We start from the raw sequence: 18,072 nt of genomic DNA on the forward strand, positions 1-18,072 counted from the left end.
CTGTAGTTTGCTGATGATACAGTGCTGGTGGCTGATTCGGGTGAGAAACTGCACAAGCCTGTGACTGAGTTCGGTAAAGTGTGTGAAAGAAGAAAGCTGAGAGTAAATGTGAATAAGAGCAAGGTTATTAGGTACAGTAGGGTTGAGGGACAAGTCAACTGGGAGGTAAGTTTGAATGGAGAGATGTGTGGTAATAAAAAGTGTGGCTGAGAGAGCAGAAGAGGGTGTTTTGAAATGGTTTGGTCTCATGGAGAGAATGAGTGAGGAAAGATTGACAAAGAGGATATATATGTCAGAAGTGGAGGGAATGAGGAGAAGTGGGAGACCGAATTGGAGGTGGAAAGATGGAGTGAAAAAGATTCTGAGTGACTTGGGCCTGAACATGCAGGAGGGAGAAAGGCGTGCAAGGAATCGAGTGCATTGGAACGATGTGGTATACTGGGGTCGATGTGCTGTCAATGGATTGAAGCAGGGCATGTGAAGTGTCTGGGGTAAACCATGGAAAGTTTTGTGGGGCCTGGATGTGGAAAGGGAGCTGTGGTTTCGGTTCACTATAATGACAGCTAGAGACTGAGTGTGAACGAATGTGGCCTTTGTTGTCCTTTCCTAGCACAACCTTGCGCACATGCTGGGGGAGGGGGTTGTCATTTTATGTGTGGCGGGGTGGCAACGGGAATGAATAAGGGCAGACAGTATGAATTATGTACATGTGTATATATGTATATGTCTGTGTGTGTATATATATGTATATGTTGAGATCTATAGGTATGTATATGTGCACGTGTGGACATGTATGTATATACATGTGTATGTGGGTGGGTTGGGCCATTCTTTCGTCTGTTTCTTTGCACTACCTCTTTAACGCGCGAGACAGCGACAAAGTATAATAAGATAAATAGATAACATGTATGGGTGTTTATGTATATACATGTGTATATGAATGGATGGGTCATTCTTCGTCTGTTTCTTGGCGCCACTTTCTGATGCGGGAAATGGTGATCAAGTATGATAAAAAAATGAATAATATATATTTATACATGTTTAGGAAAGTTATCAAGTTTAAGGTGCTGTTTTTCTGAATCAAGATATGTTGAGATTGATTATAGTGTAATTCTGTCTATGACCCTCTTTTGAATATATCTAAGTAGTATAACTTTTTTCAGGTTCTTGCTTGTGCTGCATCAAACCTTGCTGTAGACAACTTAGTGGAGCGGCTATCTGTTGCTGGTGTGCGTTTAGTGCGTTTAGGTCATCCAGCTCGTGTTACTCAACTCACTCAAAAACATACTCTTGATGCTTTTTTGCACCATATGTTGGTAACATATCTAGATAATATCTAGATAAAATTGTTTATATCTTTTTATAACTAGCCATAGCTAATTTATTTTCCTAATAATGAATAACTTCACAGTTTTGTGATTCGGAAGCTGAGATCCTAAAGTTAGAGGAACAATTTTGTGTGCTGGTATTTTGAAGTACTTTATGTGATTTTTGTTTAAGTAAATTACGTAAGTAAATTTATATCTGGTTAAAGAATTTGCACCTGAGAATGCTATTGCCTCACCAGATATTTTTCTTTTTTCTATAGCGAGGAGTCCCAGATTTTAGGAGACATTCGTCGGGATATAAGTGACCATATGGGAAAGTTAAAGAAGGCAAGAGACAAAAGCAAGAGACACTATCTTCAGAGAGAAATAAAGACTTTTCGAAAGGAACTTCGTGAAAGGTAGAGATTAGTCAAGATTTTTGATCTATGAATCATTTAGTATTTACTGAGAAAACTTAGCTTTAACATTTTATTTACCATGAACCTCCTATGTATGTCACTGTGAGGCATCTGCATATCAGAGCATTTTCACAGTGTGATAAGTGGGGGGGTGACAGGATGTTATATAGGAAGGGATTAACAGAGGATGGAAAAGAAACTGCACCTTGGGGGACCCCAGTGTACAGTTTGATGATTTTAGTTTTGAAGCCTTTCTGGATGCCCATGTTAGGTAACCATTGTCCTTTTTTGTAGAGTTATGTTAAACATCTTTTGTGCAAGGATGTGTTGAGTGAATTTTTGATATCTTTTACTGCTAGAAGTTTTGTTTAGTCTGTGATTGTCAGTGGATGGAATTGAGAACATGCCGATTTCTTACCTACCCATAGGAAACATGCAAATGATATTATGGTGGTCATAAAATATTTTTGTACAAAATGTTGTGTTGAATCTTGTAAGGTTTTCAGAGGAATTACCATATGTATTGCATGTTTTGTGCATTCAACTCCTTTAACACTTAAATGTGGATGAATTTGAAACTTTTGCTGATTTGATATGAATGTGACATTTTGGTGGCTACAAATGATAATTTACACAAAAAAATCTAATGTTGAACTTTGCTAATTATTTTTGAAGCTTATTGGCAAGTACTATACTTTATTGTGTAATTACATATTCATACTGTATGGGGAGGGAGTTTTATACCATGAGATTCCATCTCTGGAAAATAGTATCATACATTTTCTTAAATTTATTTATGTTGTCTGCATTAAGCATGTCCTCAGTCATTCTCTTCCATTCATCCATCAATTGTATTTAATAATTGTATTTAATGAAAGTACTTCTTTACATCTTTTTTCACAAGTTTCTAGTTTAATTTCATGTTATGTTGTGAGGATGCTCTGTCCCTACTTCTCTTGAAAAACTGTTCTCCGTCCATGTCATTGAACTGTTTTAAAAACTTAAAGGTTGTGATTAGGTCATTGTTCCCTCCTCCAGATGGGCAAATTTAAAGCCAGTAGCTTTTCATTTAACTTAGCTCTCTTAATTCTGGTATCAAGTAGATGAAGTTGGAACTGTGTATATATATTACATACACATTGAATATTAGTGTGTTTTAAAAGTGGTTACAATAAATGAATTTTTACAAAAATAGTTGTATTGTCTTTATAATTAGAATGATATGTATTACTAAGTACAGTTTCTATTTTGTGTAATCAACTCCTGATACAGGTGACAATAGTTTAAACTAAAACTTTGTAGATTTATTATATACATATTGACGATGTATATGTGATGATCTGTTGGGCTCAACGAGATTTCTACAAAACTTATCATATGTCAAACATAAACACTTAACCCATCACCTTGTCACAAATATACATAATATGTACATGCACATAGATTTATCATCCTCTTACTACAGTTGCAAGGACTTTGTATTCACATTCTGCCAGTTACTTATGCATGGGAATTTTTTTCATTCCGGCATGCTAAGCTCTGGTTAATGTAAACCCTGACTATTTTGTTTTAGTTATGAGATGATGTAAATGTAAGAGGATAATGGTAATATTTTGTTTACAGAGAGACCCGACTGATTAAGCAGGTGCTTCTGAGTTGTGATGTCATTTTAGCCACCTTGACTAGTAGCAGTAATGATGGCCCCCTCAAGCATTTGCCTCATGATTACTTTGATGTGGTGGTTATCGATGAATGCTCACAGGTATTGTACATTCAGTTGTATGGAATAGGCTTTAATATGTATCACAATTTTTATGGGTGTTTAATCATTTGATGGCAGTGCACTGAAACCACAGCTCCCTTTCCACATCCAGGCCCCACAAAACTTTCCATGGTTTACCCCAGATGCTTCGCATGCCCTGGTTTAATCCATTGACAGCACATCAACCCCGGTATACCACATCGTTTCAATTCACTTTATTCTTTGCACACCTTTCACCCTCCTGTATGTTCAGGCCCCAATTGCTCAAAATCTTTTTCACTCCATCCTTCAACCTCCTATTTGGTGTCCCGCTTCTCTATGTTCCTTCTACCTCTGACACATATATCCTCTTTGTCAATCTTTCCTCATTCATTCTCTCCATGTGACCAAACCATTTCAATACACCCTCTTCTGCTCTCTCAACCACACTCTTTTTATTACCACACATCTCTCTCGCCTTTTCATTACTTACTTGATCAAACCATCTCACACCACATAATGTTCTCAAACATTTCATTTCCAACACATCCACCTTCCTCCGCACAATCCTATCTATAGCCCATGCCTCATGACCATGTAACATTGATGAAACCACTATTCCTTCAAACATACCCTTTTTTGCTCTCTGAGATAACTTTCTTGCCTTTCACCCATTCTTCACCACTCCCAGAACCTTCGCACCTCCCCCACCCTGTGACTCACTGCCCCTTTAAATATCTTTAGTGGTATCATAGTATGTTTACCTGGTTATGATTTGCCACTTACTGGTTATTGTTATTGTGGGACTCAAATAGGACTTCATGATCATCATCTTTAACAGATACCTGTGTATCAATACTTTTCTTGAAAACTGCTTGTTATTTCTTCCCATGCAACAGCTCATTTATATTTGTTTTCTATCTAGCAGCTTTCAAATTTCTGAGAGGGAGTTATTACTGCTTATGTCATATGGTATCACTGTATGGCTCAAGGCCACTTCAGGATGTATGAAACAGGGCAGGAAACATCAGCACATATCCCATACATATGTAGGACTCTGAAAAGGTTAATGATAAGATATTTCAAAATAACTCTAAGTTTCATAATCATCATGCATTTATGATGACGTCACAGCCATATGATTTTTTTTTATTTCTGTCCCACCCACAAGCAAATTGTGTTTCATTTCATTTCCCACCCACCAGTAAGATATGTTTCAATTCATATCCCCCTGCTGGTAGTCAACTTTAAGTTGAAAAAAGAAATAAACCATTGCTGTGGATTAAATCAACAAAGTGAAAAGCAAGTGTAAACATTTTGCCATTGCAAAAAGGAGTATTGGCACAAGATGTTGAATTAGAAGGGCTTAGAGGTTTGATGATAGCCAGAAACTCATGGCTGTAACCATGTCTGTGAGTATTACCCACTTAAATGAGGCCATTCTATGGAAAACTTAACATGAAGTAAGATCTAGTTCCTGCTTCTTATAAAAAGGTTTAACTTGGAACTTAACTTTGAAGAATATTCCATCTTTGGTCATGGAACTTATACAGATATTTTTGGTAGTTTCCAGACAATATTTCTTCCCTTATTATGTCAGCCTCACTTAGTTTGCTGCACTGCAGGCAGCACAAGTGTTCCATGGTGTACTCTTGTAGTTTGCTGGGTTAGAAGAGTGATAGCTCAGATTAGTGTTGTATTACAATATATAGTTTTGGTGATTGGTTCAGACTGTATTATCTCTGGTTCAGACTGTATATGAGATAATAGATCCAGCATATGTAGTGCTTGTCATGACCTAACTCATCACTCCCATTGCCAGGTTGCACATTGACTCAGAATGCAGGTTCTGGTTTGAGAGATCTAGTAAATGATTCCTTACCTTCATTAAAGATTTATGTTGATATAGAATTCTGCTTTCAAATCAGAATTGTCTGAAAATAGATTTAGAAAATCAGACAGCAGTAAGCAAAAAGACATGTATTTTTTGCTTTAGACATGTTATACCAATTGTCACCATTTTGACTAAGCAATCAAAATTTTGAATCTTGGTCAGAGTGTAGGCTTATTGCATTAAACATTAAGAGTATGAACATGTGGTTTCCAATTTTTGTCTCCTGGATAGACACAATCAACTAAAAATTTGAGTATTTGCAGCTGGATGTGCTACTGCCTAAGGGATGGTATTAAATATTAGCCAGCCAAGCCAGTGTCTGTTGTTAGACTTGTGGATTTGATTCAGGTCTGCTTATGATTGGGATATGTCCATTTGATAGTCATTGTGGATGAGGTGACCATTCTTTCAGTTGTTGAATTTCAGTTTTACAGGGTCTCTGCTGTCTGTCACCAAAACAAATCGTGGGCATGGGGTCTCGCCTTCATTCATTGTTCAGTTACTGGTAGAAGTCTCTGATTCCTTACAACTGATTTTCTCATTCCCCTATCATCACCTGGCCAAACACTTTACATCCACTCAGTAGCCAATATCTCTCGTCATTATGACAGTGATCCTCTGCAGGTTCTAATTCATACAGATACAGTTACTGCATCCCTCCTTTCCCTTGTTATGCTGCTGTTCATGTGTGGTGTCACATTCTGCATTATACTCTGAAAACCCTTGTTTTGTAACACCTCTTCCATTCCTTCAGGATCCCTCATGTTTTTAGATTCAGTCCAGCAGCCATACTTCATTTCATTTTCAGTATTGTTTTCCTGGTCTCAGGTGTGATCTTTTTCTTTCACTGTTTTCATTTCTCTTATTGTATTTCTTTTTACACCCACTGGTTATGTTTTTACCTAACACATATCACTTACAGTAAGTGAAAATATTTACTCACATGATAATGGTAATGTGCCCCATCTATGTCTTTTCTCCCTGTAGCATAGGGATAAACAATAAAAAAGTTAAAGGTTGGGATAAGAATAGACAGACCACTTCAGTTAAGTTTTCCCACTTTTTTTTTAAGTTATTGATGGAGAACTATTTCAACAGCATACTAAAAGTAACAATGATTGTTTTTCTAGGCAATAGAGGCTGCGTGCTACCTCTCAATTGTCCGTGCACCTAAGCTAATAATTGCGGGTGACCATTGTCAGCTGCCTCCAACCATTATATCAGCTGAGGCTGCAGCAAATGGTCTTGAACAGTCACTTATGGAGAGAGTTATAGGTATGTGTTGAAATCCATCACTTAAATATTTTTCATGATTATGCTTATTTAAAGTCAGGAGTTTTATCAGTTTTAATATATTTAAAATATTTTGTATGTTTCCCTGCTAACATGGGGTATGAAAGAAAAAGAAGAAAATTCTTTTAAAGATTAGGGTGAACTTACTGATATTTAGAAGCTTTTTTTTTTATTTATTGTCTGTTATTTGGTTAGTTATTTCCTGTTTCCCCAGTAAACAAGCCTCCAGGCCTCATATATAAGCTCAGTTGGCTAAAATGTCCTCTTAAAAGTCAACCATCTAGGTGTATCAGAAGCTTCTGCATACTTTTGTGGTCCACCAAGCTAAGTCATATGACTCGGTGCTCTGTCAAATTAGATCACCCATATCTGTGTTTTGATGCATATTAGATCAAGTCTGGTGTGCTGGAATAACTATATGAAGCAGGAGTTAGTTTTCAGTATTCCCTAAGGCTGAAGGTTAGATGAAATTTCCAGCACTTAGATACGTATTGATCTCAAGACTGACATCTGATATGAACCATCCCAGCCAGTGGCTCATAAAAGCACCTTCATATTAAATGTTGTTTTATGCTATCTTGTTTTTTTTCCTGCTGAGATGGCATGGGCAGCTGAGGCCCTAATCAAGGCCATCCCATTAATGCTATTTGATTTTCCAAAAGAAGGAACAGAGAAGGGGGCTAAGTGATGATATTCCCTCTAAGGCTCAGTCTTCTGTTCTTAATGCTACTTCACTAATGTAGGAAGTGGTTCCATCCGCTGCTAAATCCACTCCCAGATATCTAAAACACTTCACTTCCTTCAGCTTTTCTCCATTCAAACTTACCTCCCAATCAACTTGTTCTTCAACCCTGCTGAACCTAATAACCTTGCTCTTATTCACATTTACTCTCAGCTTTCTTTTTTCACACACTTTACCAAACTCAGTCACCAACTTCTGCAGTTTCTCAGCTGATTACCTGAATCAGCCACCAGCACTGTATCATCAGCAAACAACAACTGACTCACTTCCCAAGCCCTCTCATCCTACTTGCCTCTCTCTCCAAATTTCTTGCATTCACCTCCCTAATCACCCCATCCATAAACAAATTAAATAACCATGGAGACATCATGCACCCCTGCCGTAAACTGACATTCACTGGGAACCAATCACTTTCCTCTCTTCCTACTCGTACACATGCCTTACATCCTTGATAAAAACTTTTCACTGCTTCTAGCAACTTGCCTCCCTCACCATATACTCTTAATACCTTCCACAGAGCATCTCTATCAACTGTATTATATGCCTTCTCCAGATCCATAAATCCTACATACAGATCCATCTGTTTTTCAAAGTATTTCTCACATACATTCTTCAAAGCAAACACCTGATCCACACATCCTCTACCACTTCTGAAACCACACTGCTCTTCCCCAATCTGATGCTTTGTATATGCCTTGACCCTCCCATATACTTTCCCAGGAATACTCAACAAACTTATACCTTTATCCCCTTTCCCTTTGTACTTGCAAGATATTCATGGTCTTTAATTTTTTGCAGATCAGTGTGGGGGGGAAGTTGTGAGGATGCTGAAAGTTCAGTACCGCATGAACACTCTCATCATGCAGTGGGCTTCTGTAGCCATGTATCAGAACCAGCTAGTTGCTCATCCGTCCGTGTCTGATCACCTCCTTAGCCAAATGAAAGGTGTCAACTCAAATGAAGATACAGGTAGGTTGTAGCTGCAGTATTAGTTCTCACCTGCAAACAGAGCCACCTGAGAATCAGAGACAGCACTTGCTTGGTAAGTGATTAAGGCCCTGTTATAACCCCCATAATGAGGTATAACCATATACTGATGGCAGATGCTTATTTACAAGGGTTGTTGACCATACAGCAACCCACTCAAGTCTGTTAAGTCATGGCATGGAGGCAAAATTTGGCCTTGACCACTTAGCAACCACTTAAGTCTCTTAAGTCACGTGGTCAAATAACCTTCGAATTTATTCATTAGTTAACACTTGCTCACTGGCATTGTTTGGATATGCTTGACCTGGCTTTTTATGCCTTCAGTTTCATTTCCAGCCATCATATCAGGTATGTAACCAGGATTTGGTAATAACACTTTTTTCTTCTAACATCACATATGAAGTAAACTGACTATACTTATGAGAATGGCTTCGAAATGAACCCTGACAGAATACTTAACTAAGCTGTGCACACACACTGACATCAAGGGTAGTAGAATAATTCTTCTCCGGTTCTTAGAGCTAAACTAGAAAGTAATTTGTGTTGTTGTAATCCAGTATTATGAATATCGAAAAAGTGGGGGAGCTAACGATGAATAAATGAAAAAATTACATACACTGAGAGCTTTTGTGAATGGGGAGAATTAAAGTGTAGAATGTGTGAGAGCCCAGAATTATGGATTACTTACTCATCTGTGATGATTATACCATAAGTTGAAGATAAGTGTGGAGGTACGATAAAGATATTTCAGTTTTTTCTGTAGATAAACATTGGATGATGCTTATTTGACAAGTATAGTATGATGAGCAGGTCAGTGCTCTGTGCATATTACAGGAAATTTCTGCATTTTATTATCATAAGGCTCCACTTTTGGGATCTTACAAAATCTTTTTATTCATAGGAGTAATCACAGGAGGGTGGATTTTGGTCTTGCACAGTTTTCTTCATAGGGTCCAATGCAGGTAGCAAATGCTATCACATGGGCTACATAACTCTGTTCGTGCATTCTGTGAAACATATGAGACATTGGACCTGTGAATGGAAAGCAACAGTTTGATTATTTATGTATTAGAGACATTTGTTTGTTCATTAATTCATGAAATATTTTATTTGGGATATAGTAAGGCACTGAACTAGATATATCCTTATGTCTTTGTAATGTTACTTATGATATTCTTCATCTCATTGTTTTACATTAGAATTTCTTAGTGGATCTAAATTAAGTAATTACCAATAGCATAGGTTGCAACATCTTCTCCACCATGGGTCTCGTATTTCAGAGGGACGGCTGATAAAGATTTGTAACCAGGTTCAGTAATTCTTTTCTTTCTTACATCTGGTCTTGTTACCTGAATGTTGAATAGAAATAGATTAATATATCTTTGACATTAGATTGTAGGGGAATTCTGTATCTGTACTTAATTAGCATTGATATTATGCATGAGGGGAAAATATAGACTAAAAGAAATGACATCCAAGGTTGACTCAAACTTTTAATAGAAAAGGCATTATTCATGGAAAGAAGTCCTTTCTGAAATCAGGCTATGACTGAAAAAACAGTGCAGAAGTTAGAGAAAAAAGGAAGAATAGTGTTAGAGGCTTTGAAGAGGTGGAAGGAAGCCTTGCCATATATAGAAAGACATGTAGTTGTTAGGAAAGACACAAGAAGGTAATTAGTTCCAAAGCTTAGGAATAGAAGAAAAGAAACAGACATCACAGCTGCCTTTATTTGAGGTTCTTTCAACCACACGATGATCATGTGATGATGTAACTTAAAGAATGCTCTGTAGTATAGCTAATGGCTGAGGCATACAAGCAGCTAATTGTTTGGGTAGAAATCAAAAGTAATTCATATTTAGAAGGGGGAGAGAGAAATAGCAGTGTAGCTTAGGAATAATGTGTCAAGTGTCTAGGTCAAATTGGATGAGTTGATAAGGTATATTATTTTAGACTTCAGTCTATCCAGTAAGTACATGGAGGTGGAGCTGTCCCAGATGTGTGAGCAGTACTGTGCTCTTTGCATACTTGGAGTACCTAGTTAGAAGAGAAGAATAAAGCATGATTTCCATGCCAGCTGTAAATGTCTTCTAAAACTACAGAAGCTATTTTCATGTATATTTTTTACCTTGTTAGGTGCTGTACAGACATTGAAAGGTTGCACATTCAGTAATGATGTGCTAGCTGTATTGTTGTTGCTGATATTACAGATTATGTTTTTCCTTGGCACTTGACAACCAGCATGCTTAGTTTGCATATCTCACACATGTGTTTATTTTTAAATGTGATAACAACACACTGCACACTTTTGGAGACTCTTAGTAATGTTATACCTGTCAGTAACAAACAAATAGGGGATAAGACAACCAAATGGGCATAGCATTAAATTTGGCAAGAAACTTGTTAAAAAAAATGTAAAGAAGTACTTTTATTGTACAAGAGTGGTGGGTGAATAGAATAAAATGACTGAAGATTTGGTTAACGCAGTCAGCATTCATAGATTTAAGAAGTTTTTTTTTTTTTTTCCCCGCTGTCTCCCGCGTTTGCGAGGTAGCGCAAGGAAACAGATGAAAGAAATGGCCCAACCCATCCCCATACACATGTATATACATACGTCCATACACGCAAATATACATACCTACACAGCTTTCCATGGTTTACCCCAGACACTTCACATGCCCTGATTCAATCCACTGACAGCACGTCAACCCCGGTATACCACATCGATCCAATTCACTCTATTCCTTGCCCTCCTTTCACCCTCCTGCATGTTCAGGCCCCGATCACACAATCTTTCCACCTCCAATTTGGTCTCCCACTTCTCCTCGTTCCCTCCACCTCCAACACATATATCCTCTTGGTCAATCTTTCCTCACTCATTCTCTCCATGTGCCAAACCATTTCAAAACACCCTCTTCTGCTCTCTCAACCACGCTCTTTTTATTTCCACACATCTCTCTTACCCTTACGTTACTTACTTGATCAAACCACCTCACACCACACATTGTCCTCAAACATCTCATTTCCAGTACATCCATCCTCCTGCGCACAACTCTATCCATAGCCCACGCCTCACACCCATACAACATTATTGGAACCACTATTCCTTCAAACATACCCATTTTTGCTTTCCGAGATAATGTTCTTGACTTCCACACATTCTTCAAGGCTCCCAGGATTTTCGCCCCCTCCCCCACCCTATGATCCACTTCCGCTTCCATGGTTCCATCCGCTGCCAGATCCACTCCCAGATATCTAAAACACTTTACTTCCTCCAGTTTTTCTCCATTCAAACTTACCTCCCAATTGACTCGACCCTCAACCCTACTGTACCTAATTACCTTGCTCTTATTCACATTCACTCTTAACTTTCTTCTTTCACACACTTTACCAAACTCAGTCACCAGCTTCTGCAGTTTCTCACATGAATCAGCCAGAAGTTGTTTTATAGGAGAGAATGTTCAAGATGTGGGGCTCCACAAATGTAAAACACCCTTCCCGTATGGTACAAATAGGAATCCTGGGGTATTGTAACATGGGACTGCAGGGGATTGAGCAAAGCTGTAGAAGCAATGAAATGCACTGCTAGAAACCCAGCACTTAGGAGAATTTATAGTCCAGTTAATGAAAAGTTTTAAAAGTTGCAGAGCATATAGGGTCAGTGTAAGGAAGGGGTAACAGATCCCTTCTGTTAAGTTTATAAAACAGACAAGATGCAGACAGAGAACAGTTCTTTGAGAGATGTAGGGATAGAAAAATGAGAGGACTTATATGAAATGAAGTAATAAACTTGTTAAGAAAGGTAGAAGAAAGTGCTTTTATACATTGAATAACGAGTAGTGGATGAATGAAACAAAATGACTGAAGACATGGTTCAAGCAGGTAGCATGTATAAATTTTATATAGTATGAGTGTAGGGAATGTTCAAGCAGTAGGACTCCATAAGTGTCAAACCCCCTTCCTGTAGAGTACGAGAAGGTATATATATGTATTAACAAACAATCTGTGAAAGATTTGATAACATGAATTTAACTTTCATTACTTTTACAGAGCTCAATAGATTTTCATCTCTTAACCATTTGACTAATTCAACCTTGATAGTTCTATCTTCCATCTTTGATTTTTTCTGCTTTTCATAAATACAAAATTTTTAATTTGTGAATATGTTGAGTGAAGAATTTTTCTTACTGCAGTGTGTTTCTAGAAGCTAAAATTGGCCAGTAATTAAAAAAAAAAAATCTTATAATAAACAAGGCGATTAGAAAAGACACGTTTCTTCAGGTCATACCTGAGTTCCATTCCAGTAGTGATCGTAAGCAATTCCATTGGTGAACATTAGAGTTGTGTAAGGGAGGCTATCAATATCAGATGGACTGTTACCTATTCCTGTAAAGTAATGTCTTTATAAAGAAGCTTACAATTTGGAAATCATTGCTTATGAAAGACATGGAAATATTTGCTCAAATAATAAGTGATGAAGTGTTTTATTTGTATCATTTTCATTAGATATAATGAATATGGGATTTGTGTGACAGCTTTTTGTTGTGGCAGCTTCAGCAATATTGAATATAGATATTTTTTCCCCCAAGCTTTGTTGTCATTACTGTATCTATTGTTGTCCAGATTGAGTATTACATTACATTTAGGTGTTGCACAAATTTCCCCAGTTTACTTATTTCTCATACCATTCTTATACTAAATTTACATAGATATTAAATGTTTGGTTGTTCATGATGTGCACATTTCATATGTGTGGATTTTAAGAAATATAGATTGTCATTCTTCAAGCAACAAGTAAATTGTGAAATGTTTTAGGTGGTCATGATTATGATACTTACCTAAAATATTGTTTCCCCTGTTGGCATACCCATTGATGGTCATGACATGTGAGTGATCAGCTGTAACAATGAGAAGGGTTTCACTCAGATCTAAAATTGATAGAGCAGTAGTGAGAGCATCTTCAAAAGCAAGCACTTCTTCTAAAGCACGAAGTGGTTCTGTGTTATGCATGGCATGATCAATTCTGCCACCCTCCACCTGTCATTAATAGTAATAAATTTGAAAATTATAAATTTGGCTTGATATCATTTGTGTGGGACTTGCAACACCATTTGGATATTTAAGATATATTTTGGATATTTTTATTTTTCAAAATATTCCTCATAAGATTTATGAACATACTGTAAAAAAAAAGTTTGAGGGAGATCTTATAATTATTAGGGGTATGAAAAATTAAGCTAATCTTCAAATAAGTATGACTGAAATTAATATATATATATATATATATATATATATATATATATATATATATATATATATATATGTATATATATATATATATATATTTTTTTTTTTTTTCATACTATTCGCCATTTCCCGCGATAGCGAGGTAGCGTTAAGAACAGAGGACTGGGCCTTTGAGGGAATACCCTCACCTGGCCCCCTTCTCTGTTCCTTCTTTTGGGGGAAAAAAAAAAAGAAAAAAAAGAAAAAAAAGAAAAAAAAGAATACTTCCCACGTATTCCCTGCGTGTCGTAGAAAGCGACTCAAAGGGGAGGGAGCGGGGGGCTGGAAATCCTCCCCTCTCAATTTTTTTTAATTTTCCAAAAGAAGGAACAGAGAAGGGGGCCAGGTGAGGATATTCCCTCAGTGGCCCAGTTCTCTGTTCTTAACGCTACCTCACTAACGCGGGAAATGGCGAATAGTTTGAAAAAAAAAAAAAAAAATATATATATATATATATATATATATATATATATATATATATATATATATATATATATCTTTCTTTCATACTATTCGCCATTTCCCGCATCAGCGAGGTAGCGTTAAGAACAGAGGACTGGGCCTTTGAGGGAATATCCTCACCTGGCCCCCTTCTCTGTTCCTCCTTTTGGAAAATTAAAAAAAAAAGAAAAATGAGAGGGGGAGGATTTCCAGCCACCCGCTCCCTCCCCTTTTAGTCGCCTTCTACGACACGCAGGGAATACGTGGGAAGTATTCTTTCTCCCCTATCCCCATATATATATATATATATATATCCCTGGGGATAGGGGATTAAGAATACTTCCCACGTATTCCCTGCGTGTCGTAGAAGGCGACTAAAAGGGGAGGGAGCGGGGGGCTGGAAATCCTCCCCTCTCATTTTTTTTTTTTTTTTTTTTTTCCAAAAGAAGGAACAGAGAATTGGGCCAGGTGAGGGTATTCCCTCAAAGGCCCAGTCCTCTGTTCTTAATGCTACCTCGCTAACGCGGGAAATGGCGAATAGTTTAAAAGAAAGAAAAGAAAATATATATATATGCGCTACCTCGCAAACACAGGGAGACAGCGACAAAGCAAAATAAATAAATAAAATATCTTTCTTTCAAACTATTCGCCATTTCCTGCGTTAGCGAGGTCAGAGAACTGGGCCTTTGAGGGAATATCCTCATCTGGCCCCCTTCTCTGTTCCTTCTTTTGGAAAATTAAAAAAAATAATGAGAGGGGAGGATTTCCAGCCCCCCGCTCCAAATAGAATATATATATATATATATATATATTTCTTTCGTCTGTTTCCTTGCGCTACCTCACAAACGCGGGAGACAGCGACAAAGCAAAAAAAAAAAAAAAAAAAAAAAAAATATATATATATATATATATATATATATATATATATATATATTATCGTTGGGGATAGGGGAGAAAGAATACTTCCCACGTATTCCCTGCGTGTCTTAGAAGGCGACTAAAAGGGGAGGGAGCAGGGGGCTGGAAATCCTCCCCTCTCGTTTTTTTTTTTTTTTTAATTTTCCAAAAGAAGGAACTGAGAATTGGGCCAGGTGAGGGTATTCGCTCAAAGGCCCACTCCTCTGTTCTTAACGCTACCTCGCTAATGCGGGAAATGGCGAATAGTTTGAAAGAAAGAAAAGAATATATATATTTTTATCTTTGTTTCCCATGTTGCCATTTCCTGCTCTAGCAAGTTAGTGCCAGGAACAGATGTAGAAAGGCCACTTTTGGTCACATCCGTTCTCTATCTGTCATGTGTAATGCATTGAAACCACTGCTCCCTATTGACAGCCAGGCCACATAGAGCTTTCCATGTTTACCTTGGACATTCACATGCTTTGGTTCAGTCTATTGAGAGCACGTCAACCTTATTATGCCGCATCATTCGTGTTAACTTTATCCCATGCCATTGCAATTCATTCTATCTTGTGGATGACTCACTTTTCTGCCAAGCCTCTTATATCCAAGGAGCATGCAATGTCTGGGCAGGTGCCCTTTCAAAATTTAACTGTTAATAGAAATGTCTTTAGGGAAAGTTGCTTACAACTGGATTCTTTCTTTACTAGTGGTAACTCAGGTTAATATCTCTGCCAAAAGAGCCAACATGCTACTGCCTACGTATATTTAGTATGTATCATGCGGGGGGAGGTGGTTGTTATTTCATGTGTGGCAGGGTGGCGACAGGAATGAATAAGGGCAGATAGTATGAATTATGTACATGTGTATATATATGTATATGTCTGTGTGTGTATATATATGTGTATGTTGAGATGTATATGTGCGTGTGTGGATGTGTATATATATACATGTGTATGTGGGTGGGTTGGGCCATTCTTTTGTCTGTTTCCTTGCGCTACCTCGCTAAGGCGGGAGACAGCGATAAAGTATGATATATAAATATAAATATCTCCAATTTTATACTCGGGACAGTTAGTACAGATGCACTCTCTTTGATTAGAATAATTGGATAAAGATTAATCTTTTTCCCAGTATATCTTAAACTATTTTTTCCTCAAAAAATCTTTCTCGTGACCATCTGTGACCACTATTGGGTATGAAGTCCAGGATCTGTGAATTCTGAAGTGTCAAACAGCTGGGAGTGACTTGGTTAAAGACATCACCTCTATGGCAGCCTGTGATCAGCCAAAGGTGGGAATGAAATGAACAATAGAGACTATTAGAAAATCTTTCACATTTTAGGGACACTGCCTCAGAGCAATTTTTTTTTTTACTCTTTCATTATTTTCCTCATTGAACATTACTTATAACCACCTTAACTTCACACTTTCCAGTTTTCCCCCATTTAAGCAGACATTTTACTAAAATGGTGTCACTGGACTCTGTCTGCTTGTAATTATGCTGCAAGTAATGCTGTATCATTGTCTCATTGTGGAACTTTTCAGTCAAAGAAATCCATCATTTCCCTACTATCAGAAGTAGCACAGCCTTGAAGCTGCTGGAGCCCCTTCAGTGGAAGACATCCTGGAGCTCTGTGATAATAATACTAATAATAGTAGTAATGAGATGTATTTCTACTGTAGAATCTTACTTTTCTTATGTTTACTTTCATCATTCTCGTACACACTTATAACTGAAACATCTTACCATTCTGCTATTCTTCCTTCCCCTCTGATCTAGGAAAGTGAGCAGCATCATCTACAAACAGTAACTAGTTGCTTTCATTCAGTTCCGGTGTGGTACGGCTTTACTTTCTGCCTTCTGATGTGAAAAGGGAGTTTAAGTATTCTTAAATTTGATTGGAAGTGATGAGAACTAATAAATTACCATTAGGAAGAACCCCTTTTGCTTGTTTTTGGAGAGTATCTTGATTGCCACTGACGTCATGTTGGCTAAACTAGGCTGACCTAAGGGCTCCAGGTCGCGATCTGTTTCAAAGTCCAAGTGAGTATCTGAGAACAGTCCTGAAAAAAAAGTTGGGCATTATAATTGTTAGTAACTGGTAATGTTGTAAGGGATTTTTAAACAGATATTCACACATTGCAATGGTTTACGCAGTTTTTAGATGATTGCCCTTAAAAGTTTGATAGGCAGATATGAGGATTGTTTGTATCTGGACTGTCAGAAAGCACTAAAACTACACCATATGGGAGGCTGATTTAGAGGCTGGATCATCAGGCAGGAATATGGGTAACACACCTTCAAAAGACAGAAGATTACCATAGTGAAAGAAAAAAAGGATGCATGTCAGAGGGGCCTTCTCACAATGGGCTGATGTCAACAGCAGAGTGCCACAGGGTACCCAAAGTGGTTCAGATTTATGAAAATTCGTTCAGGAATAAGTTCACTCCCTCAAAGAAATGTAATAGGTTCATTATTTAGAACCCTCTTTTCTTGATACCATATTGTCTTTTGACAGATGTGTATATCTGTAATTACCTATTTTACCTATGTGTAATTACCTGTTTGTACTGTACAGGGAGGAAGTTTTGTATTCATGGTCCCCATATCTTGAACATTTACTGCTGTCAAACATCTTGAATTTATATATCCTGTTTGCATATGTTTATGTATGTATGTGTGTGTGGTGTGAGTGCAAATCTTAAATTCTGTGCAATGTACATATAGATAGGTTTGGCTGCTTCCCTCCCACACTCTCTGGCATGCTGCTTGATACATTTTTTTTTTTTTTTTCATATTTTGTTAGATGTTTTATAATTTCTGTGCTACAGTTTATGCATGGCTGAAACAGCATAACACAGTGCAAAGCAGTCTCTTAAACTTAGAAGAAAGTCAGCCTAGTGCCAAGACATCAAAATACAGTGGGTCATTACAGATTCAGAATTATGTTATAATGACTTTTATCCTTACATCAAATCACTTGATTCCCAGATTAATGAGTTACATCATAACAAAATGCCATTAAATGAGCTGGCACAATTTGGAGGATGGGAGTATATTATATA

The 18,072-nt window shown here is 37.5% G+C and overlaps 2 protein-coding genes across 2 annotated transcripts in view; one reads left to right on the forward strand and one right to left on the reverse strand.

Moving 5' to 3' along the window:
- Positions 1 to 18,072, forward strand: part of LOC139758075 (DNA-binding protein SMUBP-2-like) — a 65,400-nt gene that overhangs the window by 10,692 nt on the left and 36,636 nt on the right. Inside the window, exons 7-11 of the mRNA XM_071679155.1 lie at positions 1,164 to 1,312; positions 1,589 to 1,726; positions 3,350 to 3,488; positions 6,492 to 6,636; positions 8,195 to 8,365. Coding sequence (XP_071535256.1) covers positions 1,164 to 1,312; positions 1,589 to 1,726; positions 3,350 to 3,488; positions 6,492 to 6,636; positions 8,195 to 8,365 — 742 coding nt within the window. The remainder of the gene's footprint in view (positions 1 to 1,163; positions 1,313 to 1,588; positions 1,727 to 3,349; positions 3,489 to 6,491; positions 6,637 to 8,194; positions 8,366 to 18,072) is intronic.
- The window catches only part of LOC139758080 (alkaline phosphatase-like), a 28,494-nt gene continuing 19,381 nt past the window's right edge, over positions 8,960 to 18,072 (reverse strand). The window contains exons 8-12 of the mRNA XM_071679163.1: positions 16,934 to 17,070; positions 13,219 to 13,417; positions 12,669 to 12,766; positions 9,615 to 9,732; positions 8,960 to 9,415 (exon numbers count right to left, since the gene is read on the reverse strand). Coding sequence (XP_071535264.1) covers positions 9,291 to 9,415; positions 9,615 to 9,732; positions 12,669 to 12,766; positions 13,219 to 13,417; positions 16,934 to 17,070 — 677 coding nt within the window. The 3' untranslated portion in view covers positions 8,960 to 9,290. The remainder of the gene's footprint in view (positions 9,416 to 9,614; positions 9,733 to 12,668; positions 12,767 to 13,218; positions 13,418 to 16,933; positions 17,071 to 18,072) is intronic.

Source organism: Panulirus ornatus, chromosome 29 (genome assembly GCF_036320965.1).
Source record: "Panulirus ornatus isolate Po-2019 chromosome 29, ASM3632096v1, whole genome shotgun sequence".
Lineage (NCBI taxonomy): Eukaryota > Metazoa > Arthropoda > Malacostraca > Decapoda > Palinuridae > Panulirus > Panulirus ornatus.